The sequence below is a fragment of the Lissotriton helveticus genome, chromosome 3_1 (genome assembly GCF_964261635.1).
Source record: "Lissotriton helveticus chromosome 3_1, aLisHel1.1, whole genome shotgun sequence".
Classification (NCBI taxonomy): Eukaryota; Metazoa; Chordata; class Amphibia; order Caudata; family Salamandridae; genus Lissotriton; species Lissotriton helveticus.
Window position 1 is genome coordinate 1,128,453,320 of NC_136061.1, and position 25,644 is coordinate 1,128,478,963.

Genomic DNA, 25,644 nt, shown 5'->3' on the forward strand with positions numbered 1-25,644 from the left:
CACAACTACACTGACAGAAACATTTTGTTTTACACCATGGCCAATCATTTGCATTATTAAAAAATGTAATTTGTTTTTCCAATTGCAGCATACATTATGAGGATGATTGTCTTAAAATGTGAATGATGAACTAGAAGTTGACATTTGTTGTTTGTTTAGTGTATTAAAGCCACGTGAAAAAAGTTATGAAAGTTACATTCTAACACATGCTCAATCAGCTGGTTTACCTAAACATGGGCTTAGGAAAAGAAAAGTAGGAGTGAAGGGTATATATAAGATTTTAATGAATACAAAAAAGATTATAACATTTGAAAAAAGCGAGGGAGGTATATTGACCCTTGTCAATATACTAGGAAATAACATGCATACTTAACTTGAAATGAAAAGAAAAGAACATCATCTAAATTGTTAATGGAGGATGTGAGTCCACCCCAAGTAGTAAGTCCAAAATCCTGTCAGGTCCAACGTGTTGTGTGTTGAAGCAAAATTCAACACACAGCACAATAAAAATCCCACCTCCGATTTCTACAGCTAGAAAGCATTTTAATAGGAAAAACAGCAACAAAACAAGAACAAAATCCAAAGAGAAGAAACACACATGGATTTCTAAAGGTTTATGTAAAAAAACAACAAGAAAACGTAAAGGACTAATCAGAAGTAGGTGTTTACAGTTGACAGGGATATAGCCACAATTTCAGGCTAACCACAATGGAGAAGAAATTTGAAAAAAGTTCTCACAAGGGAAACCTTTCCACTTTTTCAGCAAATCGTATTTGCCATACTAAAAGCTATACCAGGGTGCACTATTCTGAGTAGAATCCGATATGGCAGAATCCTACTGCCCTTGGAGGTGGCTTGTGTGCCATCCAGGGATGTGTGTAGGAAAATAAGCAGCCCCCTCCTCTTCAGCCACACCAAACTGTTTCCGGGATCAGACCCACCTCTTTCACTGGGACAGTACCTAGGGATCAAAGGGCATCCGTTCCCAGGTCTCCCGTTATTCTTAACTGTGAATGGGCAGGCATCATGCTCTTTGCTTTTAAGTTAATGAAGTTCCTGACACCTTCCCACTGCCCTTCCTGAGCTCAGAGGATTTATATTCCTCACACTTAGGTTACCTGCCAAAAGGCCTAAGTCATTGTTTCTAACATAGAAACTGTTTGCACACCTCTTTGAGGAAAAGGAACTGACAGGAGCCAGCTGCTGACATACTAATGCTAACTCATCTACTAGAAATTCAGGCAGCAAAGTCACATTTTTTAAAAGTTACATTTCCTGTAAAGTAATAAAAAATCCAACATCACAGTTGAATTTGATTTTTAATAAATATGATTCAAACAGTTGTTGAATTATGTCTATAGCTTATCCAAACCAAAGTTGGCAATATTAGTACTTCATATGAACTTTAGTTTTTCTTACACAACCATCTATTGCCCTTTACAGTGAAAATAGCCTTTAGGGACTAGTCATTCTCAAATGAACCAACATAAACGTTTTACACATTCCGCTTTTAAATATTAAAGACCCTACCTTGTGGGCTACAATGCCTACTTAGGGGTGACTTATGTAATATTTAAAAGTAGGTTTCCTTTGTCTCAAAAAAAGTTATTTTCACTGGTTTGCATTAGCTGCCACAGTTAAAGCCTCATGTCCTTCTTGGTGACCTAGTGGATGGCATCATAAGTGCTCCAGTCCACAGGTGGCATTTAACTGCCAATGAAACTGGTGTTTTTTCTTGAATCATGCACTATAGCCTTACAAGTAAGTTAAATATGCCAATTGGGGATTAGCCAGTTTGACCATGTTTCACAGATCAGAGCACATACACTAGGGACTGGACAGCTGTGCCCCAGTGTGCAGAGTTCTGAAACCAATCTATCAATCATGAGTTGTTAAGCACGGCTACTTGCCTGTAAGGATCTCAAGGTGCTCGGGGGAGGGGTGGGTCGGCTGCAGGGTCCAGTCCATCAAGGAGGGGGTCTGTCAAAGATGTAAGTTTTGAGATTTCTCATGAAGGTGGGGAGCGATGTTGTCTGTCTGAGGTGGCGCGGTAGGGTGTTCCAGGCTCTGGCCGCGAGGATGGAGAAGGATCGGCCTCCCGATCTAGTCATTCTGGTGCGGAGGACCATGGCGTAGGAGAGCTGGGCTGATCGCAGGGTCCTATGGCATGTGTGGAATTTGAGTCGGCTGTTCAGGTATGCTAGTCTGGTGTTTTAGAGGGCTTTATGTGCATTGGTGAGAATCTTGAAGGTGGTTCTAGCCTTGATGGGGAGCCAGTGGAGTGTGCGCAGGTGCTGGGAGATATGGCAGTGTCCTGGCAGGTTGAGGACCAGTCTTGCGGTGGAGTTCTGGATGTTTTGTAGCTTGGGGGTGAGGTTTTTGTTTATTCCGGCGTAGAGTGCATTGCTGTAGTCAAGTCTGCTGTTGACTAGGGCGTGAGTGATGGTCTTTCTGTGCTCGGGTGGATCAATTTGAAGGTCTTACGTCAGAGGTGGAGGGTGTGGAAGCAGGAGGATGCATTGGAGTTGATCTGGCAGTCCATTTTGAGCTCAGAGTCCAGGTTGATTCCAAGGTTGCATGCGTGGTCCATGGGGGTGGGTGGGCTTCCGAGGTTAGGGGGCCACCAGGTGTCATTCCAGGTGTCAGGGTTTGGGCCCATGATGAGTACTTCTGTTTTGTCGGTGTTGAGTTGTAGGCAGCTGCTTTTCATCCATTTGGCGACAGCTTCCCTGCCTTCTTGAAAGTTGTGTTTGGCTGTGTTGAGTTCGTTGGATAGGGATAGGATGAGTTGGGTGTTGTCTGCGCACGACACAATGTTGAGTCCATGGGTTCTGACGATGGGGGTGAGCAGAGCCATGTAGACCTTGAAGAGCATGGGGCTGAGGAGGACCCCAGGGGGACTCTGGAGGTGGTTGGTGTAGGTTCCAAGAGGAAAGGAGGGAGTCTGACCCTCTGCATTCTTCCAGAGAGGAAGGAGTGGATCCAGTCAATGGTCTTGTCCTGGATCCCTGCGTCATGGAGTCTGTGTGTTAGGGTGCGGTGGGAGACTGTGCAAAGGCCACTGAGAGGTCAGGGAGGATGAGGGCTGCTGTTTCTCCTCTGTCCAGTAGGGATCGGATGCCGTCTGTTGCGGCGAGGAGGGGGGTTTCTGTGCTGTGTTTTTTTCTGAAGCCGGATTGTGCTCTTTGATAAATCTGGCAAGTTGGCTGTTGATGGCTTTCTCACTGGGAACGGGAGCAGGGAGATGGGTCTGTAGTTTTTGAGGTCGGTGAGGTCCGCTGAGGGCTTCTTTGGGAGGGTGTTGATCTCGGCGTGTTTCCAGTCATCGGGGAAGGAGGCATTCGCCAGGGAGCAGTTGATGGTGTGGCAGAGCATGGGTGCGATGGTGTCGGCAGCTCTGTTGAAGATGTGGTAGGGCAGGAGTTCGTGGGGGCCCCGGAGTGGACTGACTTCATTGTCTTCAGTGTGTCTTCGGTGGTGAGGGCTGTCCAGTTTTCAATTGTTGGCTTCAGGGTATCAGGTGGCTGGTGAGGGTTCAGTGTGTTGGTTGTCTTCGTTGTAGTTGTCGTAAATGTTCTTGATTTTGTGGTGGAAGAAGATGCTGAGTTTGTTGCAGAGGTCTTGTGAGGGAGGAATGTCAATAGACTTGCTGGTGGGTCTGGTGAACTCCTTAATAATGTTGAAGAGTTCTTTGCTGATGTGCGCGTGTGTGGATATTCTGTCTTTGATCGCTGTTTTTCTCCTTTTTCTGATGAGTTGGTGGTGGACATTAGTGGCTGCTCTTAAGTTGTTGTGGGTTTCTGTGGATTTTGAGTTTCTCCAGGCCTTTTCGAGGTGGCTTCATGTGCGACTGTACTCTTGAAGTTCCGTGGTAAACCATTTGGCTTTCTTGGCATGTGTTCTTCTTGAAGGGGGCTATGGTGTTGGTGCTGTCAGAAAATCAGAAATACCAATCAGCAAAATGTGGAGTAATAATACAAAAAATAGGATTGGCTCATTGTTACCAATCAAATATATGATATTTGCAAAGAAGACTCTAATTAGTAATAAAGGTCTGTATAGTGTATTATTCCATTTCACCAATGAGAAAAAAAAACAAATGTATTTGTAAGAAACCATTTCTACAAGAAAACCTGGGAGAAGTAGGAAGCAATACATTACATCATAAGAAACAGACTCATTTTGTTTACCAAATTTCAAGTTCAAAACAACTTTATTTCGTAAAAAGTACAACACAATACAAACAGTATGATTTAAAAAATTGCATGGAGAAGAAAAAAGGAACAGTTACATATATTTATAAAGGAAACAATATAAAAGTCTCAATAATTAATTCTGAAAGGGAGACAGAGGTCACTTCAAGGTGCATAAAATGAATAAATACATAACGATAAATGGATAAAACTGATCATAAATAGAATGACCAACAATATTTTTGTACTTGCACTGGCTTCCCCACGTCTACAGCTAGCTCCTATACAAAATTGTAATGGGTTTTACTGACATAAACTAACAATTTGCCATTTCCTTATAGCCAGACAACCACTACCAGTGACTATTTTTGTACTATTCCAGACACAGAGCAAGGTTTTGTGCATAATATCAGGGCCATCCGCCAGGTGAAGTTATTCCTGGCTTTTAGAAAATGATTGATAATATGCCCCCTCTATGGCGTACTTCATGTACTTATACTGATTACTTCACGGTCTTAAACTGATTTCATAACAATCCGACGGGTACACCACAAAGAGAATAGGAAGCCTGCAACTGAATAGACAAACGGTATACTGGTGTCATACTGCAGTATCCTAAACGCCTCAGAACACCGCCTGCTACCAAGGTTCCTACAAATCTGCATCAGCCAGGGTCGCCTGGCTTTAACATAGCCAGGACAGCTAAAGAAGACGTGGAGTACAGATTCCTCGGAGCTGTCGCATACGAGGCAATTCGCTACTTGCGACCCCTTCCATTTGGATGTAAAACAACGAAGAGGGAGGGCCCCATGCCTGAACTGCAGATAAAGCTTTCTAGCAGCTACAGGTTTAATAAAGTGTAAAGCCTGCTCGAAACATAATGTGTCTTTGACTTCTAAAAAAGCTGATGTTAATTTGCCTATATGAGTACAGCTGTAGAGCTGAGTCATCCTATACTCCAAGAAATGAGTCTTCACTTCTTTCTTAGAAATGAATAAACATGCAGACTCAGGAGCATCCCAACAATCCCCCAACCCCGAACTGGTCAGCATGAGTTTGATATGAGCTAACCACGACAATTTAGCAGCCCCCCGCAGGTTCAGTACTTCTAGCAGTTCCTCCCTATATGCTAGAAGATCAGGTGTGATCCACAGGCGACGCCAATACATTAATGGTTTAAGATTCAGTACGTCTGCAATCGCCATTATCCCTAGATCTAATCGGAGCAGGATTAGTGGGGTGCTCCGTGGGAGTCCTAAAAACTGTCTGAGAAACTGGTTCTCAACCTGCGATAAATGCTCAAGTTTGGAGTGGCCCCATAATTCAGCACCATAAAGCGCACTAGACTTACAGAATACCCTCATGATGCCACCTGACGATTGTGGCAATTTCAAGGATGAATTAATGATGTGAGCCCCCAATCCATGGATTCAGTAATGGTGATGCTGAGATAAATAAAAGAGGATACTCTTTCAAGAGGTTTACCATTTAACGAAGGGTTAGAACGTGTACTTTTTGGACACTTAAATGCCATACGTGGAAGTGTCTGGTGATACATGGTACAATACAATAACAGTACACCTCTGTGAAAAATTGAGTTGTTGGCTGAGGAGGGTTAAGCCTAAGCCCTACTTTAGCAACAGCTACACTCTTGTCAGGGTGAACCAGAAAATTAACTAAATTAATGGGTGAATCCTCTGGTTTCTTAGCACAAAGCAGGCAGGTTTAACTTAGAGGTAATGCATAAAGTATTTATGCAGCACACAACCAGTAATAAAGTGATAACACAGCAATTGAAAAATCCCAAATTAGAAAAATAGGGTTCTTTTTAATAAATTACTTGCTACCAAAACAATAAAAATCCAATCAGTATACCAGAGTTATGAATAACCCTGGGCAAAGCACTATGCTACGCTTGCGTAGTTTGCGAAGTTTGCGCTACTTCGCACTATGCGAATTGCACGTAGCACAGTGCAAACACTTGAAGAGCATGGTAGTGCAGTAGTAATTTTTTGCTTGCTTGCGGTCCTAGACGTCAATTTGGTGACCGCGAGCAAGCAAAATGACATCCCGACGAGACTTTTTCCTTGTTCCCTATCAGCAACATCAAATTGCCGATTGCGAGCGTGGAAAATAAACCTCCCGCCGAGATTCTCAACGTGGGTAGGTCAGGTTTCTCATTGCCAGTAGTCGCGTAGGCTCGTTACCGCTCGCGATGAGAAACTACCGCATTGAGAAAGCTGCCGCTCGAGTAGAAATCTACTCGATTGGCAGAAAACGACCACTTGCACTGTGCAAGATGCAGTTTGCACTGATTGCACAGTGCGGACAAGCATCCGGCACTGTGCAATCAGTGCGGACAGCATTTTGCACAGTGCACTATGCAGTTCACGTAGCTACGCGTAGCTCGAAGTGCACTTCGCATTACTACGCGTAACGCTACTTCGCAAACTACGCCCAGGCTTAGTTATGAACTTGAAATTGTGAAATTGCACCTAAAAGATTAAAGCACGACCGACAGACATCTAAGTTATGGCCAACCACGATGGAGCGTAGTTCGGATACACAAAGTGTATTGGGTCCGATCTTTGTTTATCTAATACTTGGAAGAACTTTTAAAGAAAAATGTCTAAGAAAGTAAGAGTTCAGCAGGGCAAGGCAGCCATCTGAGTAAGAGTCTTCATCCTCGGAAATCTGCTGGATGAAGTTGTGATGAAGAGTGCTACATTGAGGCTTAATCTCATTTTTAGAATTTGAAAATTTCCACCAGGATGAAGCTGCAACCTAGAGCCACTTAGAGCTCCTTGGGACCAGATGTCTTTTCTGTAAGGAGCTGCTGAACAGGATTTTCTGCAGAGCAGAATGTTGCAGGAGCTGCCATAAAGTCAGGACAACCTGCAATGCATCTCAGGGAAGTCAGTGAGCAGGTAGGTCCCGGTCTCCTCTTGGTCTCAGAGCACTTTTTAGCAGAAATTTTCCTAAGTTCCAAGTTTTGGATTTGGGCCTTTTGGCCACGACTAGCACCACTTCCAAGGGTCCAGGACTGGAGGGACACTATTTGCAGGTTCAGGATTTATTCAGGCTGGGTTCAGGTGTGGGCTCAAATAGTCAGAGCCTTTTCTGTCCCTGAGGCTCTGATAGGGAGGCCAGTCAACTAGCCCTTGGTGTCACACTGGAATTCCTGGGTTCACACAGAAAAGCAGGTCTCCAGCAACAGTGCAGCACTCTGAGGGCACAGGGTAGGCCACAGGTAGCAGTGCAGTCCTATGACAGTCTTTCTGCAGGTCCAGAAGTTAACTGAGGAGTGGGTTTGAGGGTCCTATTCTTATATCTGATGCCACCTTTGAACTGGCAGAAACTTTTGGAGGCTTATGCAAGGCCAACTGCCCACAGACACTCATGTAATCCAGGAACAGGCTGCATGCACTAAATAGTTGGGATTAGAAAATCCCAACTTTCTAAAAGTGGAATTTTTCAGAATTGTGACTTAAAACCCGCCAACCATTAAAGAGAATTGTTAAATTACATATCCTTACACATCAAATGTGAGTTTCCTACCTGCTCCCAATCAAAAGTTAACACTTACTAAATGCAATCAGACAATCCAATGTTATTCTATTAAAGAGGTAGACCTCACTGTAGCCTAAAAAAAACTGCGAGTATTGTATTACCAGGACATGTAAAACCTAAAGGTACATATCAAACGTTTCAATTACAATGCAACCTGCTCTATAGGGCCTATCTTAAGCGTGACTTATATGTACTAAAAAGGGACTGTTAGAAATGGGACTTCTGGTTGGCTAGGGCATGCACCTAAGCCAGGCAGAAACCACCACTCTTGTCAGGGCAAGGGAGTTACACGCTGAAGATAACCCCTGCCCACCCCCTTGGTAGCTTGGCACTAGCAGTCAGGCTTATTTCAAAGGCAATGTGTAAAGCGTTTGCACAACACACACACACAGCAGCAACACACTTGGTACACTTCAAAAGAAACTCCACACAAGGTTATATAAAAAATCAGCCTTTGTATTATCCTAAACACATTAGATCATAACCACACATGTACACTGTGCCAACTAGCACTAGGCAATATTTACAGGGGATTATATACACATGACCGGGCCAATTGGGCCACTGTCAGAACCTTTAGAAAGTACTAGTAACACATGTAAAACACAACCAGTAACTACTGCGAAAATACTGTACTCAGCCTTATATCACTTTAGCATGAGGCATCATCCTAGAACATCACAGCATAAACACATTATGCATCTCAGTAGGCATAAACACATTATGCAGTAGGCATCACATTAGGCAGAAACACATTATGCATGAATCAGCAGTGCACCACAGTAACACTACTGCCAGGTGCACACATCACCCTCGCCTACACCCTGAAATGACCCCAGGCCAACTGGCCTTTCACTGGGGCTCAAATGCCCTTTGTCCCAAATGCCAGGGCATAATTGGGGCCTTCCAAATGGCCCTTTGGCTGCCAATGCAGCTAAATTACTGGTGCACAAATGAACTGGGGGTGTGGGGTGCAACTCACCCCTTCCTGGAACTAAAAATATTATGCCCCCCGTCGTTGCAGCTGCCCACTCTCTCTCGCTGTGCAGCTGTGGTAAAACTGGATTTGGCACCAACTTGCCTGGGGGAGCCCCACTCTGGGACTCTCAAAAATAATAGGGCCCCAAGTTGCAGCTGCCCGCTCTCTCGCAGTGCAGCTGCGAAGAAATGAACAAGCACTGGCACTACTAGTGCCTTGTGAGCCCCCCCTTTATTGGGGCTCTTCTGGTGCCACTTCTGGCAGGGGGGAGACACCAACAATGCACCAATTGGCCAACCTTACTGGGCTCTTCTAACTGCAGGGGAAAGGCACCGAAAATGTGCCTCAAAGGGGGCCCCACACACCGGGCTCTTTCCTTGTCCCCTCCGGTCTCCTGGCAGGTCCTCAGGCACCGGCAATGTGCCTCGGCCGGACCCACCCCCGGGGCCTCTCCTGACTTTGCCGGCCTCCTCTGGTGCCACTTCCGGCACCCGTAAATCTTCGTGGTATCACACTCGACTTTCCTTGACCAGTACCACAGGGCTCTCCCCAGCACACGGGAGTCCCGCTCGGGCATGCACAAGCTTCCAGACTCCGTGACAGGTCCCGCCCATAGTCAGGCAGGACTCCTGACTTCCTGGTCGGCTCACTCATCCCTGGGTCGCTGCTCCCGCTTCTTAATGAGCCCAAATGCGGGGTAGGCTCCCGCTTGACTCCACAGCAACACAGGGGAGTCCCCACACCGGGACTCTCCCTGAAATGATAACGCAGCACAGCGCTGCCGGTCCCATGAGCTGGGCATAGGCAGGCCAGTCAACAGGGACCTCAAGGAAGCTGTAGCTGGGTCCCGTGGCTGTTCCTCCTTTCCCAACAATACTTCGGCCTCACAGCTCCAGATAAACACATCACATGGGGTCACAGCCCCTATATTTATATCACATTTCTCCTTTGTCTGCCCTGGCACAGGGCTTGGGGGAACCAGTCTCAACTGGTTCTGGGGGGTTTTGGAGCACTCTGTGTATAGTGCTCGCACCCTCCTTTGTGAGATGGGGCTGTGCCATCAGACACACCACAGGGGGCGGAGCCAGCATTCACCTAGGCAGGCATAGACCTATTCAGGGTCAGGGGACTACTCCCCCACTACTTCAGATGCAGATCTCCTATTCAGCCTAGCGCTGACTCACCCTGCCCTCCCTAGAGCCACACACACCTCACCAGCCCCTGCCACTCCACAGCCAGACATGCAATACACATTAGGCAGGCAGACACATAGCACATAGAAATGCCAACTTCTAAAAGTGGCATTTCTAAAATATTTATAATAAATCCGTGCACACCATAGCGAAGCATTTAATATTACTATTCCAAAAATAACAAACTTGACCACGCTGCTCCTCTCATTTCAGGAATTACCACTGAAACACTTATCAGGGAATCCCCAATGGAATCCTATGAGAGGGCAGCCTCACAGCAGTGAGAAACCAAAATGGCTGTTTGTCACTACCAGGACATGTCACAGACTTCAGGTACATGTCCTACCATATACCTACAATGCACCTTGCCTATAGGGCTAGCTAGGGTCTACTTCAGGGGTGACTGACATGGTGTAAAAGAGGGGTCACAGACATGGTAAATACTTTAGGCACCACGTCACAGTGGCAGTAACACTGCACACACAGGCCCTGTAATGGCAGAGGCCTGAGACAGGTTTGAAAGGCTACTATGGTGGGTGGCGCAATCAGCGCTGCAAGCCCACCAGTAGCATTCAATTTACCAGCCCCGGGTATATGAGACACCACTTTACAAGGGACTGACGGGTAAATTAAATATGCCAAACAGGTGTAGACTAATCTTACCATGTTTTACCACAGAGAGCACACATACTTTACACTGGACATCAGTGCTAAAGTGCCCAGAGTCCTAGAACCACAAACACCATGTCAGAAAAAAGGTTAGGAGAAAGGGAAAAAGTTCAGGAATGACCCTGCAAAAAGGCCAAAGTCCAACAGGGACTATTAGGTCTGTCAATGTGTTTATTTTGCAAAGCTGAATTGGCAGTTTAAAACAGCAAACAGGCTGCCGTAGCAAGCCTTAAACTTGTTTTAAGGGACTACTTAAGTGGGTGTCACAATAAGTGCAGTAGCATTTCATTTACCAACCTTGGATATATGGTATACCACTTTAGTAGGGACTTAGAAGTAAATTAAATATGTAAATCAAGTGTAAGACAATTTTACCATGTTTTAAGAAGTGAGCACGAGCACATTACCATTGATTAGCAGTTGTAAAGTGCACAGACTCCTAAGGCCAACTAAATTAAATAGGAGGGTAGAAAGTAAACATTTTGGGGGACGATCACCCTAAGACTGATAGGTCTAACAATCACATGCAATTTACATTATGTTACATATATTGGCACAGATGCAAATTTTACAACACATATTTACATTTCCAGGTATTGAGAGAAAAAGTGTCTTTCACAGAATACATAATGTTTGGTAAAACATCAAACAGTGTATTGGAAATCTGAAATCAGCCTCAGACAATCCCTGGGAAAGTGACTGATTTTCGTGCCCATTTTAAGCATCCGATTTGCACTTCATTATTACACAAGGAGGGTCAACAAATATGTGGGTGCCTTTTTCGGCAATCTCGTTATTGATTTAATACTTCTCTGCGTAAGGTAGATATGACCTTATTTGCATGAACGTGTGACTCCTACAAACGAAAGCGAGACTTTGGCAGTGCATCTTGTTACCTACGAAAGCCACACATGTACATGTGTAGTAAGGTCCTGGTACGGTTTGCTAACGGTGTGCTCAAACTTGGTTACCTACCCTAAGGAGCGCTGTGGAAAGGCAAGGAGGGAGGTTCCTTTGGACCCTGCAGAGAATCTCCCTTGGACTGCATCCCTCTTTGGGCACATTCACTCTTATCATTGGGCGTTTTCCATAAAAGTATCTACGACTCACTTAACTATTTGGCAAAACCAAAGCAAAGGCCAGTGTCTCTGAGAGACAGACCAAAATACGAGCCAGGATAGCAGCAAGTTATACCCAGGATAAAGGCGGAAAGAAGAGAGCTTGTTCATAAACAAGCATTTGCAATGCAATAGGTCTCGCATTAGGAAAGTTTGAGCTATTGGTATTGTAACTGCCAAATTTTTTATTTATGTGTTGGTTTTGAAAATAGCGAAATTAATAGCTTTGTCATTTACAATGTCAATAGTTATAGCTTTTGCAAATGTGACACCTATAGCATTTGTAATGCAATATGTGTTGTATTTACGTGAGTTAGATGTATTAATATTACAAATAACAATGGTTTTTATTTCTTTTAAATAATTATTTATTTAATTATTTAAATTTATTTATTTAAAGATTTCTAAAGCGCGTAGTCACCCAGGGGGTATCCCAGCGCTGAACCTATTACCACCAGTGGAAGATAGTCGGGAGTGGGAGGGATGGCTCAGGGAAAAAGTAGGGTTTTGAGGGCTTAAATAAAGTTATTGTAATTTATAATGGCAATAGCTTAACTTTTGTAAATAACTTTTGTGAAGATTATGTTGTTTATTTTATTGTGACGAAAATCCAAGAACAGAAGTGAAATATTAACTTTTTTTGTGACATTTGTAATAAAGCTTGAAACATTGTGAGAACATATTTGAACCAGTTGTTGTTGAATGGTTGCACAGATTGATGCTGTGTTGGCGCTGAGTGATGTTGTTGTGGTGACGAGTGGGGGCTAATGTGTGAGGGGGCAGTGTGTGAGGGGGCAGTGTGTGAGGGTGCAGTGTGTGAGGGTGCGGGGTGTGATTGTGCTGTGTGCCCTAAAGTAGTGTGAGTGAGCAATGTGTGAGGGGGCAGAGTGTGAGTGGGCAGAGTGTGAGTGGGCAGAGTGTGAGTGGGCAGAGTGTGAATGGGCAGAGTGTGAATGGGCAGAGTGTGAATGGGAAGAGTGTGAGGGGGCAGTTTGGAGTGGGCAGTGTGTAAGGGGGCAGCCCTATAATACTGAGGTCTAAAGTAACTGTTGTTTAGATGTACTACAGTTTATTTATAGTAGTAATTATTAGTTATTTATATTATCAAATACTTAACATTATGTTAGGACTGTCCAAAATAATATTTCAGCCCAATACTTTTCCATAGCGAGTTTTATTGGAGCCTCTTTACAACGTTGGCACGTTTAGCTATCAACAGTGCCCGACCCCTTCTCTTGTGCAGTGATCTCACCAGCATGCCAATTATTGAAAAGAAAGCCTCGTCACCACTGCAAACATCCGACAATTTCTATGCCAACTACCATCCAAGAGACATGTGACGCATCACAGACTTGCAGTACAGGCTAGCATTCAGCTACTCCAGAAGAGGGAACCCCTGTATCCGATTAACATGACAGCAGGACGTCGGGACACTTAATGACAGCTGTGGAATCTTACATCCGATTACAAAAGAGGAAGTAGTTGTGGTGCTTTAGACCCACTTCAGTTACATTTTTTCTTATTAAGGACCCAATGCATGTGTAACATCGTAAGCCAGGTCTGCCATGCATTGCATCTCACCTCCTTAATAAACGCGAGCCGGCAGTCCGGGGCTCACGCCCCCCACTTGCAGTCTCTTCATCCGGCCAGTACTTTGCAGCGCTAGAGCCCGGCCCAGAGGCCTCCTCCGTCCTTGGGCCCCTACACTCACATCCACGGAGCACAGCGCAGCAGCAGTTTCAGGACACGTTTCCAGGTACATTCCTCCCTCTTCCTCTATCAGTCACCCCCGCCCCAAACCGGGAGCGCAAATGGTGTCTGAGGAGAAAGTTGCGTAAGCAGAATGGAGGCCTTACTCATTTCAACTACACTGCTTTCTAAACACCTGTACATCTTGAAAATACATACATGTAATGTGACTGTGTACCGCTTACATTTATAACCTTTGTCTATGTGCATAAAAACACAGGGTTCCACATAGTAATAACAACGCTGGCAGTCCTGCCATCATGACATTTTTCCGTGATCCTTTTTCAAAACAGCCACGGGCACAGTGATAGTTCTCCCGCTGGCAGGGCCACTTTCAGCACGGCACTACAAATCCATCCGTAATTAAATGTAAATGTACAGGAATTTATATAGCGCAAATCACCGAGCGGTTTCTAAGCGCTTGCTTAGGGAACCCGTCCTGGTATTCCCCTGTGAGACAACCCCAGCAGGGTATCCGCAAGGTGAAAGCCAGGCATCCCGCCGCGAGGGGCCGTTGTGGAGATTAAGCAAGCTATTGCCCAGAGTCGCAGAGTGTGAACCCGTGAATCGAGTAGGCACCGGAGTGAGAATTGTCGAGTCCATGGACATTTTAGGACTCAAGACCCCGCCGAGCCGGGAATTGAACCCTGGTCCTGGGCTGACCTCTGCTTCCAGGTCTGCCTCCTCTAACCAGTGAGCCATACTTCTCCACTCGGAGAATGCTGCTTTCACCTCTTCTTGCTGCGCGTTTTAAATCCCAGGCCTTTTGTTTGTTAATATAAAAATACACAGGCACCTACCAGTGCTGACATCAGCTGATTCGTGCATCAGGTGCCGGTACTGGCATCGCCTTTCCCAATGCACGGGAATTCCTGTTTTTACTTCCGGGAGAGGGCATAGCAGGGGCAATTGGAGTGCGCGGTCTGGCATAGAAAAGAAAAACCCTGCACCGACATCTGTCTTATAAACCAATCTGCACTGGCAGGGGGGGTGGGGGGGGGGGAGGAGAGATGGGAGGTGGTAGCAGGAAGTTAGAGGTAGTAGGGTGGGCATGGATAAAAAAGGCTGCCGCATTAAAAGCACACACAAAACTCGAGGCACTTGTCTTTATGTTCAAACGGGTTGGAGTGTTTGTCATCACCGATTAGTTGTATATGACTTCGTCTTAAACACATTCTTTTGTGGAGAAAGCTGGGACGACTGTACTATGCTCACGTTCAACCGTGTTTCATAAGAATATGCTCAAATGCGTTCTAAACGTACCAAACCATGTTTAGATTTGTTCCAGTGGAAATCCTTTTGATTCTGTTATACACATTAGCGGGTGGGTAGCAATAGGGTGCTCCGGACAAGTGTTAAGTGCTCCAGTAGAAATGTCTGCTCCCTCTGTCTTCAAATATTCGTAACCCCACACTGCATGGAAGCTCTTATTAGTTTGTCTTTTGTGGGATGGGTGCTTGGGGGTATGTGTTCTTGTGTGACGTGTGCCTGTGGGATGTGTTCTCGTGTGATGTGCGCTTGTGTGAAGTGTGTTCGCGGCATGTGTGCTCGCGTGTCCTGCTCTATGATGGCCCTCTGCAGACATGTGGTGTAACACGTGCCTCTCCCTCCTGCCGCCCCACACAAGCCCCTATGCCGTGCTCACCAAGGACACCATGCCGCAGACCTACAAGCGGAAGCGCTCCTGGTCCCGCGCCGTCTTCTCCAACCTGCAGCGGAAGTGCCAGGAGAAGCACTTCGAGATCCAGAAGTACGTCACCAAGCCGGACCGGAAGTAGCTGGCCGCTATGCTGGGGCTCACGGACGCGCAGGTGAGAGATTCTTGCTGCGTGGGGCGACCTGCGTGCGCCACACTGGAGAGAACGAGGGCCTCGCAAAGGTGACGCACTTTCTCTTTGGCCTTAGCACGCCACGTCCCCCCCCCCGCCGAGGCTGAGCTCTGCCGCCAGAACCGGAGCTGCTCGCGCCACTTCCCCGGGCTCCCGCACCCCGGGCTCCCGCACCCCGGTGCCGCCTCCACTGCTCCCCGGCCCCAGCATGGTGATGGCCGAGCCCCCGGGGCACCCCCAGCTCGGCCGGTGTGGGTGGCCTTCTACAACATCGAGAGCACGCTGAGGAAGGGCAACTTCGCCTTTGTGAAGCTAGCGAGACACCGCATCACCAAGAGCGAGGTGAGTGCCTGTGAGGACCTAGAGAGGGATTCCTATGCAAGCCGGGCCCCTGGATCACCGAGAGGGAGGGGAGTACACGTGGGGAGCGAAAGAAACAAAAACAAAAGCGGACACTTTGGGGGAAATTAATAAACATGTGTGAAAGTTGCAGGAGGTGTGTGTGCATGCGCGCGTGTGTGTGTGCGCGTGTCTGCGTGTGCACGTGTCTGCGTGTGCACGTGTGTGTGCTTGCCTTCGGCCGGCCTGCGTCAGCGCGTCCACAGACCCTGGTCGGCTCGTGCACCGCTCTATCTCCCTTGAGGAGCAACTCGGCGACAATAGGTCGAGAGAGCCGACCTAAAAAATGGGGCGACCGAAATACATGTCTAATCGAACAAGAAAGACTTTAAAGTATGGACTGGGATGGGAAAGGCAGACATGATGGTAATGTGCCCTGCAAAAACTGTTCTTAAGTCACTCAAACACTTATTTATAGTAAATCTCAGCTGGCTTTCAACAGCAACACAGTGAATAATGCTAGAGCAAGTAAAGACATACTATTTACTACAAAGAGATAAAGAGAAATTAAAATACATAAAACAATGCAACAACTCTACCAGTCTACAGTTTGACAATTCTTAAATGAATGTAAACAACGCATATCTATTCAGCACACGTCATTGTTTTGAAATACGAACCTTATATTTGCTATAGAAAATAATCTGTGGGACTGTAAAATATGTTCCTAAAAACTTCCAGCCGTGTGTAGTTCCTTAGCGTCCACATTTGTAAGGGGCTACCGTTACAGAACTCCACTGTAGGGCCAAATGAACCGTCCTCAACTGCACTCAATGTCAGACATGACTGGGTGATTACATGAAGAAATGAGTGGGTCTGTATGGCAGAAAAGAAAGATGAAGACATGAACACAATGGCAACACATAAAGATAAGCACATGGAATGCAATGTCTGAGCGCATGCACCAAGAACAGCTGTTCGGTATGCCGCTGTATGCCTTAAGCTCCTGGTTAATTAGCATATTACTGGTCTCTTTAATTAATTGACTCTGAGAGCTGCCTGCTGTAGCCAGTTTAAGAGTGGTTAAGGGAATGCTGGAGAAGCTGCTGGGCTGATAAGAACTGCAGAAGCCAGCTCTCACAGCAGCAAAACGACTACTGCATGTACTGACACAGTCTCAGCATCTTCTATTCATTGAATAATTTTTACTCATGTTTAGATACAGTTCTAAAGAAATCACCTTCGCAATGAAAGAAAAAATCAGTTTCCTTAAACGTCTGCACTACGTTATAAGCAGAGTTCTCTGTCTCCACAGTTGTTAACTTACCATTAACTTGTAGTTCGTAAATATCAAAAAAGTAGTGTAAACTTACCTTTGGGAATTAGGTCCAGAGGAAAAGAGGGGATATGTAATGAGTAAAAGCTGTTTTCTTTGAGGTGCAGCTTTCAATGGGCATTTACTGGAATTAGAATGTTTAGATTTATATTTTAGAGTCTCGCGAGTTCAAGTTGACAGGACACTTTTAGTACCCGACGGACTCCATAGAACAGTGACATAAGTGCGGGGTGATAGAATTCATGATGTAGAATGTTCAGTTAATGTTTACACGTTAAGGAATAAAGACATGTAATACCAAGCTCTGTGTGTCATGTGATCATTTCCATGTACCCAGGCTGAGAAGATGCTACAACTGCTGATGAGAGAGGGGGTTACATAAACCCAGTGACCCGAGAAACCAAGAGTGCTCACCCAGGGAGTTTGCTGGGGTCCAGCAAACTGCTTGCGCATACCATGTGTGCCTCAGGCAAAGTGAAAATCGACAAGTGGCGTATGTGTAGTCAAAGCACCACTACAGCCAGTACAAAGCGAATGAAGGCCTTACAGAAGGTTTGTTTGTTGTCGGCTATAAATTTGCTGATAAAGTCGAGACAAGAGGTGGTGCATCACATCGTGACAGCCATATATCATACAGAACATTAACGCTAAATGTGCACCAACCAGGTACAGAGCAGCGCTAAAAGCAGCAACAGTCATGTGCAAGTAAGCGCTGGTGGAGAAAATGTCAGATACAGAAAAGCAGTGAAGGCAGTGATAACCACATAAAAAGTGCACATATTTTCTTGTAAGTAACGGCAATAACTGGTTACGATGCCACTACATTCCTGAAACATCTCCTTCCATTATATACAGCCAAGAAACAAAATATTGGCGCAAGATGGGCTGCCTGGATTGCAAGGTTAAGATGATTTAATTGATGCGCTTTAAGAAGCTAATGACAAAAAGATCATGAAATATCTTAAGAATTTAGCAGGTGAAGGAGTGGAAATACCACAAGGTGATGAAGTGATATACCATTAAATCAACGAAGCAGCAAACACAAAGTTCTGAATGTTGACTATGAAAGGTACATTTTTAGTCAGTAAAGACAGAGAGCTGGTGAAGTGATGGATGAGTTTGTAGAAAGGCTTGATTAGCTTATTAAGTATTGCAAGTTCAAAGAGTTCAATGATGAAGAGGCCATGTGACTCAGAGTAATAGATGGCTGTCTCTCTGATTCCTTCAGACAACGAATGCTGAATGAGACACTCAGTTTTGGGTGAATACTCATGACTGCCAGAGCGGAGGGAAGAGCTGATAGACAAGCAGCTAACATGGAGTCCCGAATTACCCAAAACGAATCCGTGCTGAGCGTGAAAAGTAAGTCAAAACACATGGCAGAAGGTCATAAAGTAATGTTTCCAAAGAAAAATAAAGTGGGCCCAATTCACAAAAGTAATCGGAGACAAAATCCTAACTTTATGACTTTCAACCTAAGACAAAATCCTAACCTTACTACTCCTAAATGCCTTTTGTGAATACCGAAAGTCGTAAAATTAGGATTTTGTCGCAGATTACTTTTGTGAATCGGGCCCAGTGTGTTTTCGATGTGCTCTTTCCTTCCCACATGAAGGTAAATGTCCCGCCATTGGACAGATATGCAAGGTTGCGGGAAAGAGAACCTTTTTTTAACGGTTTGCAAAGTGAGGGAACGATCAAGTGTGTCACATCGAGGAAACAAAATGGAAGAAAGATCAAGTGATCCACATCAAAAAAACTAAATGGACTGCAGAATGTTAAAGACACAATGCTCTACACACTCCCACAAAGCCCAGTGACCACATCAGTTGAGGCAAGTAGAAACTGAATGATGTTGATTGACATCAAATTCCTTGTCTAAACATTTTTCACCCTCATTGTCAAGTGACAGTGAGGAAGATGGGTGTGCATTGTCAATGTTGACTGCTGGACAACGTACACATGTAGGATTAGCTTTAAGCAAGGAAGAATGTTGGTCGAAGCTAATTTAACAAGTGAAAGTGCTCAATTCACTTGGACACTGTTCCAAGATCACAATGAAAGTGAATGGTAGTGCATACTTTTTATCATAGACATTGGCACATCGATAAACCTTATGCCAGTGGAAAAATACAATGAACCGTCTCCAGTGCCCAGTTAAACTCTGTTGTAAAGCCAAAGTGTCTATGTGGGCTGCTTTGATGCCTCTGCAAAGTCAAGGTTTATTCATAGCAACAGTGAAGAATAATGAAACAAAAGTACAAGCACCAATTCATGTGCTGCCAGGCACTTCAAGTGCATGTTTACTCAAGTCTCAGTACTGCAGCTGATATGTAGATAATTTCTGTAAACTACAATGTCAATGCCTATCATGAGATAGTAAATCAGTTTCCATCTTTGTTTCATGGATTAGGAAGACTTAAAACCCTGATAGTGCAACTTCACATAAATTAGGCTATCCATTCTGTTGCTTAAAGACATTGTTGGATTGCATTTCATTTACAATAAAATATTGAGAAAGAACTTGAGATACTTTTAAAGCACAAAGTCATCGAGCGATCAACTCGTCTGATGCCATGAGTATCACCCATAGTGGTAGTGCCAAAAAGCATAGTAGAGGAGCCATATATAAATGTGTTGATATGCGCCAAGTGAACAAGGTGATTGAAAGCAAACAACATCCAGGCCCGCAAATTGCTGACATGATTACGCAGCTAAATGGAGCCAAAGTCTTTTCCCGTCTTGATTTGAACAAAGCTTATCTTCAGCTTCAAATTGCAAGTATATTATTACCATTTTGACTCATGTTGGTTTATTTAGATACAAAAGGCTACGTTTTGGAGTGCCATCAGCTGCAGCACTATTTCAAGATGTATTTTGTTGAATAACACAGCCAGTCACAATTTCTTTCAATTACAGTGAAGACACTCTAGTTTTTGGGGCCACACGAAAGGAACATGATAAAGGTCATCCAAAAGTGTGTCGTATGCTTGCCAATGCAGGTCTCACTATAAATGCAGCAAAGTGTGAGCTTTCCTCAAAATAAACTCATGTTCTTTGGTCATATCTTTTCTTATGGGGGACGTTTTAAATTACTGTCCTGGAATGTTAATTGGCTGGGAGACAAAATCAAATGGGGAGTGGTATTGCAATATCACATAGACATGCCCCAGACGTGGTGCTGCTCTAGGAGAAACACCTGCAGAAAAACACGTACAACACATCGGACTGGTGGGGGTACAAACTGGTAATCCACTTAGGCTGCACTAGAAGTTCCGGGGTGGGCATCCTGGTGCATAAATCTATCCAACTTATGGTGATGAATACATGGTAAGACACACATGGAAGGTATGCAGTACCATCCTGGAGTTGGCACGACGCTCAACATTATCTCTACCTATATCCCCCCTGAATGCACGAGAAAGTGTTCCAAGATGTGAGCACTCTTGTATTCCATGTCCCAGAGGGCGATGGCATGGATGGGCAGAAAGTTTAATGTGGCCCTTTGTGAGACTGAAGACCGTTTGCCCTCCAGATGGACTGGGCCTTTCCAGTGCCCGTTGGCTGACTTCTTGATGGCCCTTTGACTTGCAGAGGTATGACACACCCATAATCCCACTGAATGCCAGTATACATATCTTTCTGGTGCGCATGGAAGTCTCTTGAGAATTGACTATATATAAAACATGTCGGCCCATCATTATTGTTCTGCTAGCATGCAGTTTGTTTTCACTTTGAATAGGCCCATGAGTTTTGAATAAAGTTTGCACCTGGCGCACAGGCGTTTCTCAATTTTAAACTTCACGGGGTTGGTTGGTGTTTGTGGTAAACACGAAACATAATCTTTCACTGTTTTTTCTGGACATCTATATTTTTTTCACACGAGCTAGCTACCAATGATGAGAAGCGTGGGCACAACTGGTGAAAATCAACCAGTAAGCTCCTATGGTGCAGCGCATGTGAGGTGCTATCTTGCTTTTTCTCAAATGTTTGTTTTCTATACACCTGTTTAAGTGGAGGGTATTGTTATACACAGTGACTTACAATTTGAAGGTTGTTTAAATTTAAAGTTAGTCAGGCTTAACAAATCGGGACAATACCTGGAATTTTAAGAAGGGTTGTTGGAGGGATATATAAAAAAATGCCATTTACTTTCGGAAAGCTATTGAGAGTTAATGCCCATGTTGATCAGGTCTTTGTGTCCTTGTACTGGTACCTAAAGATACCTTGCATATGCACCGGTCTCCATGTTGCCACAGAACACTATTTTGATGAAAGGGAAGGCCGAGTATATTCTGCACAGACCCTTTGGTTTGGTAGGTGTACAAGACAGACATAAAGGGTCAGGGCCTCTTGCTGATAGCGGGGCATAAGAAGGAGCAACAGGCTTGCTTGGATAAGTTAGTGAAGGAAATTCAAGAACTAGAGGCCAGACTAACAGACACAAAATGGGAGGTTTTGCATTGCAAATTAACTTTAAAACAACAGGAAAACCGAGTCATTACCCTAGAGGGAGCTAAGACCACTTACCGGGAATCCCAACGCCACGTATATAAGGTAGGTGATAGGACAGGTAAGGCTTGATCGAAAAGGAGAGAGCCATCAGATGGGTGCTGGAACTTCCAACTGCTGAAGGAGAACTGGTGAAGGGTAGAAAGAAAGTAACACAAACCTTTGGGACTTATTATACACAGTTGCACTCTCGGGCACTCGCCACAACAGTTGAAGAATCTCACAAACTACTTTCTGATACTACGCTATCAGGTCTTGAACTGGTGAACAGAGCTGAACAAGAAATGATTGAAAGTGAGATATTCCAGGTGATCTTCGACCTGAACTCTGGCAAATCAATTGGCTCCAATGGTGTACTACGGAATCGTAGAAACTCACAGCCTCTAAAATCGCCCTCTTCCTCCTGCGAATGTTCAATGAAAGGCAAAAATCAGGCTCTCTAACCATGGAACAGCGACTGGCAATTGTAGTTATCGTACATAAGAGTGCAATCCTACCGAGGACACCACTTCTTGTAGGCCAATTTCTATTTTAAATGCAGAAGTTAAGATGCTAGCAAAAAATACTGGCCTCCTGGTTGGCCCAAGTAGTCAATCCTGATTCATGCAGGGGAGAAGTACCTCTCTCAATCTACATTGATTACACAAAGTCCTTTGCCGGGTTGCCGATTCGCATGAAGATGCCCTTGTATTCTCAGTAGACACTGTATGGCTTTCAATACAATCAAGTGCTGTACATATTTGAAGTCCTGATCAAGATTGGCTTTGGTCCACGTTCCTTGGCTTGGATACGACTGCTCTATAAAGACCCTCTGGCCCAGATGCCGGCAAATGGAAGCACATCTCCAGTGTTCCAGGTTCAGAGTGGAACGAGGCAGGGCTGCCCACTTTTCCTGTCAAGCTTTTCTTTAGTCCTGCAGCTCCATGCCACCTGGATTAGGTGTGATCCCTTGCTCAGGGGACTCAGGTGGTCGGAGGACTGGGAGGACAGGATATCCCTATATGCAGATGACATTCTTCTGTTTGTCTCAAATCCTGTCCACATACTCGATAGAATCCACCATATACTCACTCTGTTTCGCGATTACTGTGGATAGACCATCAACTTGAGCAAAACTGTAATCTATCTCCTCCATGGTTCAGTCCCAAATATCCCTAGGGACTGCAGCACTCATATTGTAGACAAAGGGTCTACCTGGGAAAATATGTCACCACAGACCCGGACATCTTCTATGCTTGTAATTTGTCTCCTCCCTGGCATGACTGAAAAGGGATGTGCAACACTGGAGAGTCCTGCCCCTTTTGCTGCTGGCAATAGCTGTTCAAGTTAAAATGATGGCACTAGCTCACTTTCTCTATGTCCTCCAAAATACACCATACCCAATCCCGTCATCCTACTTCCAAGACATCAATAGTCAATCTGTACACTTCTCTGAACAGGTCCCCTGTGAATGGCTACCAAACAGCTAACTCAGGGCTGGTAAGATGGCGCGGTAGCCCTACCCAGTATACAAAAGTACTACTGGGCTGCACAACTCATTGTCATTAATCATTGGGCCCATTGCCCAATGGAGGAGCCAGTGTATGATATGGATAGGCAAGCCATGCAGCTGGGGGAACACCTCAGGGCCATCTACAGGGAGTCACATGCCATGTCATTCCTGAGTCCAACAGCAACTACACTTACCTTTGGGTATACCGCAATACATGCTTTGGAATAGCGAGGTAAGATAACACAAGCCACACCCCTATGGGACACAGTGCAGCTAGGTACAGTGGGGACTCAAGGAGGCCTTGAGAAGTGAGAACTCATCTGCAGTTCTAAGGTATGAAGGTAAGGTATGAGACCTTTAGGCACAAGGTGGAGAGATTTAGTTTGCAAACTTACAGACTGAATCTCATTTGTCCTCCAATGAAACCTACTGCTATTTCAAGTCAGACACACACTACAGATGGCACTATTCAAGGGAGAGGATCTTCCCGAATCATCCCCACTGGAAGAAAGACAATTGACCATAGTCTCAGACAGACAACCTCCCTTACTTATCCTAAACTGATTAATAATTCCTCTGATACCCTGATAAGCTTACAGGAGAGTTGGGAGTGAGACCTGGGTTGTCTGGAGATGATGAGTGATCTGAGGCCTTGGCATCCCCCAATGAGGTAGCTATATGATCTAGATTCCATCTGATCCAACTAAAATTCCTACATAGATGATACTATGCATGCACTACTGTTGTAAAGATGGGGAGAATATCAACAGCATTGTACCAAAGAAAATGTGGCCAAATAAGTATGTTTTTCACATGATCTGGAGTTGCCCGATAATCCAGTAATACTGGGTATCTGTGACTATTAATGAATACTCTCTGTGGGAGTGACATGGAGGCTACTGCAAAGTGGTGCTCATTAAATCTTTGGGATTGGCCTGACCTTCCCTGTACGGATCAGATATGGATGACGTTGAGCTTTATTGTGGCTAAGCATAATATTGAACTGTTGTGGAAGGCAGATTTGGCTCAACAATGAATTCATTGGTAAAAGGACATGGACAGGTGCATGCATGCTGAGAGAGTAGTTTACGAGGGCTGGGGATGCCCAAAGAAATGGACTAAAATTTAGGGGAAATGGAACAACCATCGGGCCAGATCTGTCCCTCGATTGAAAGTACTGACTTTGATGCAGTGTGTCGAGAACATGTGACCTCAATTGAAGAACAGTCACATGTCTGGATGTGGGAGGGAGCGGGATGTATTTGGCGGGCCAAGGGGGATTCTAATTGGTAAGATAATGTTGTGGTGCTACAGTGTTTTGTTCTTTTCTTTTTCATTTTGACAATGTCGTTGTTTGCATTTTATTTTTTTGCAACAATAAGAGCTTAAAAGAAAAACTCTGATGACTACTTCTCACAAGTGCCAATGCAGTGTCATGGCACAGCTTCTAAAAAGGCTGATGCTTATGGTAACTTTATTGTAAAATCCAGAATCCTTGCTGCCATATCAATAGAAAGAATCATTGCTGCCATGCGCATTGACAGGGATTTGCGAATACTCAAAGACATTGTTACACACCAATAGTGGTGAAAACATAATCAACCTCTTCATGAAGGACTTGAGCACCAGAAATTTGAAAATGTGCATTAAGAACTTTCAGTTACTCCAGAAGCGACAGCAAGTTATTGAACTGGCTCATGCGGGACATCATTAAGTTGTTGCTATGAAATTAACCCTAAGGAACTGAGTATGGTTCCCTCATCTTGATGAAAGAGTTGAAAAAGAGTTGAAGTCATGTCATTTGTACAATTGATTGTCATCCAAGACAACCCCACATGTCTGATCTTCCAAAGCATGCACAGAAGAAGAATGCAATTGATTTCTTGGACCTCTAGATATCATCTACTACTAATAGTTGATTAATTTTCCTGTTTTCCCCTTGTGGAAGTTCTGTTGTTGACTACTAATGACAAAGGCATTGAGAGATTAGAAAGTATCTTTGCAACATGGGGCACTCATCTAAATGTCAAGCATCAGAAAAGCACACATCTCTGGGAAAATGGTGTGGTCGAGAGATTTATGAGCCCTATCAAGAAGATTGTTCAGCACACTGTGCTAGAGACGCTTGACCATAGATCAGTTCTTTAGTCTACACTTCATCCTTACAGGTCAACTCTGCATTCTACCACATGTGAAAGCTCTGTCACCTTAATGTTTGGGAGAGCCACAGGCATTACGTTGTCATAATGGACCAATGAGAGATCTATTGACATTGATAGTCTGTACACCCCTAACTTGTCTCACAAACGCCAAATTAAGACCTATGCAAATAGGCACCGCCATGCTCGGAGCACCTTGTTCAAAATAGTAGACCAAGTAAATCGTCAGGCAGAAATAGAAATGCAACTCTGATGCTCTGTTAGATGCTGACCCACTGAAAGTTGTGACTTGTAAGGGACACATTGTGACTGCTCACTGTCCTGGAAACTCCATTATACTAGATTCTGTCAAGTTGAGAATCCGGAGAGTCCAATGTCTGAGGCAATGTCCCTGTCACTAATACCAGTCGTAGACATTTCTCCGGTATCTCAGCAGCCTTACATGACCAGATCTGGAAGATTGATTCAAGCACTAAAATGGCTTATTAAAAAGTTGTAATGTATAC

General features: G+C 44.7%; 1 protein-coding gene across 3 annotated transcripts in view; it reads right to left on the reverse strand.

Annotated features, from left to right (window-relative positions):
• Window positions 1-25,644, reverse strand: part of GALNT13 (polypeptide N-acetylgalactosaminyltransferase 13) — a 1,001,053-nt gene that overhangs the window by 57,534 nt on the left and 917,875 nt on the right. For 2 of the 3 annotated variants that reach the window (XM_078681725.1, XM_078681724.1), the window contains one exon: window positions 16,320-16,515. The exons of the other annotated variant lie outside the window; for it this stretch is intronic. In XM_078681725.1, coding sequence (XP_078537851.1) covers window positions 16,330-16,515 — 186 coding nt within the window. In that variant the 3' untranslated portion in view covers window positions 16,320-16,329. The remainder of the gene's footprint in view (window positions 1-16,319; window positions 16,516-25,644) is intronic. 3 annotated transcript variants of the gene reach the window in all.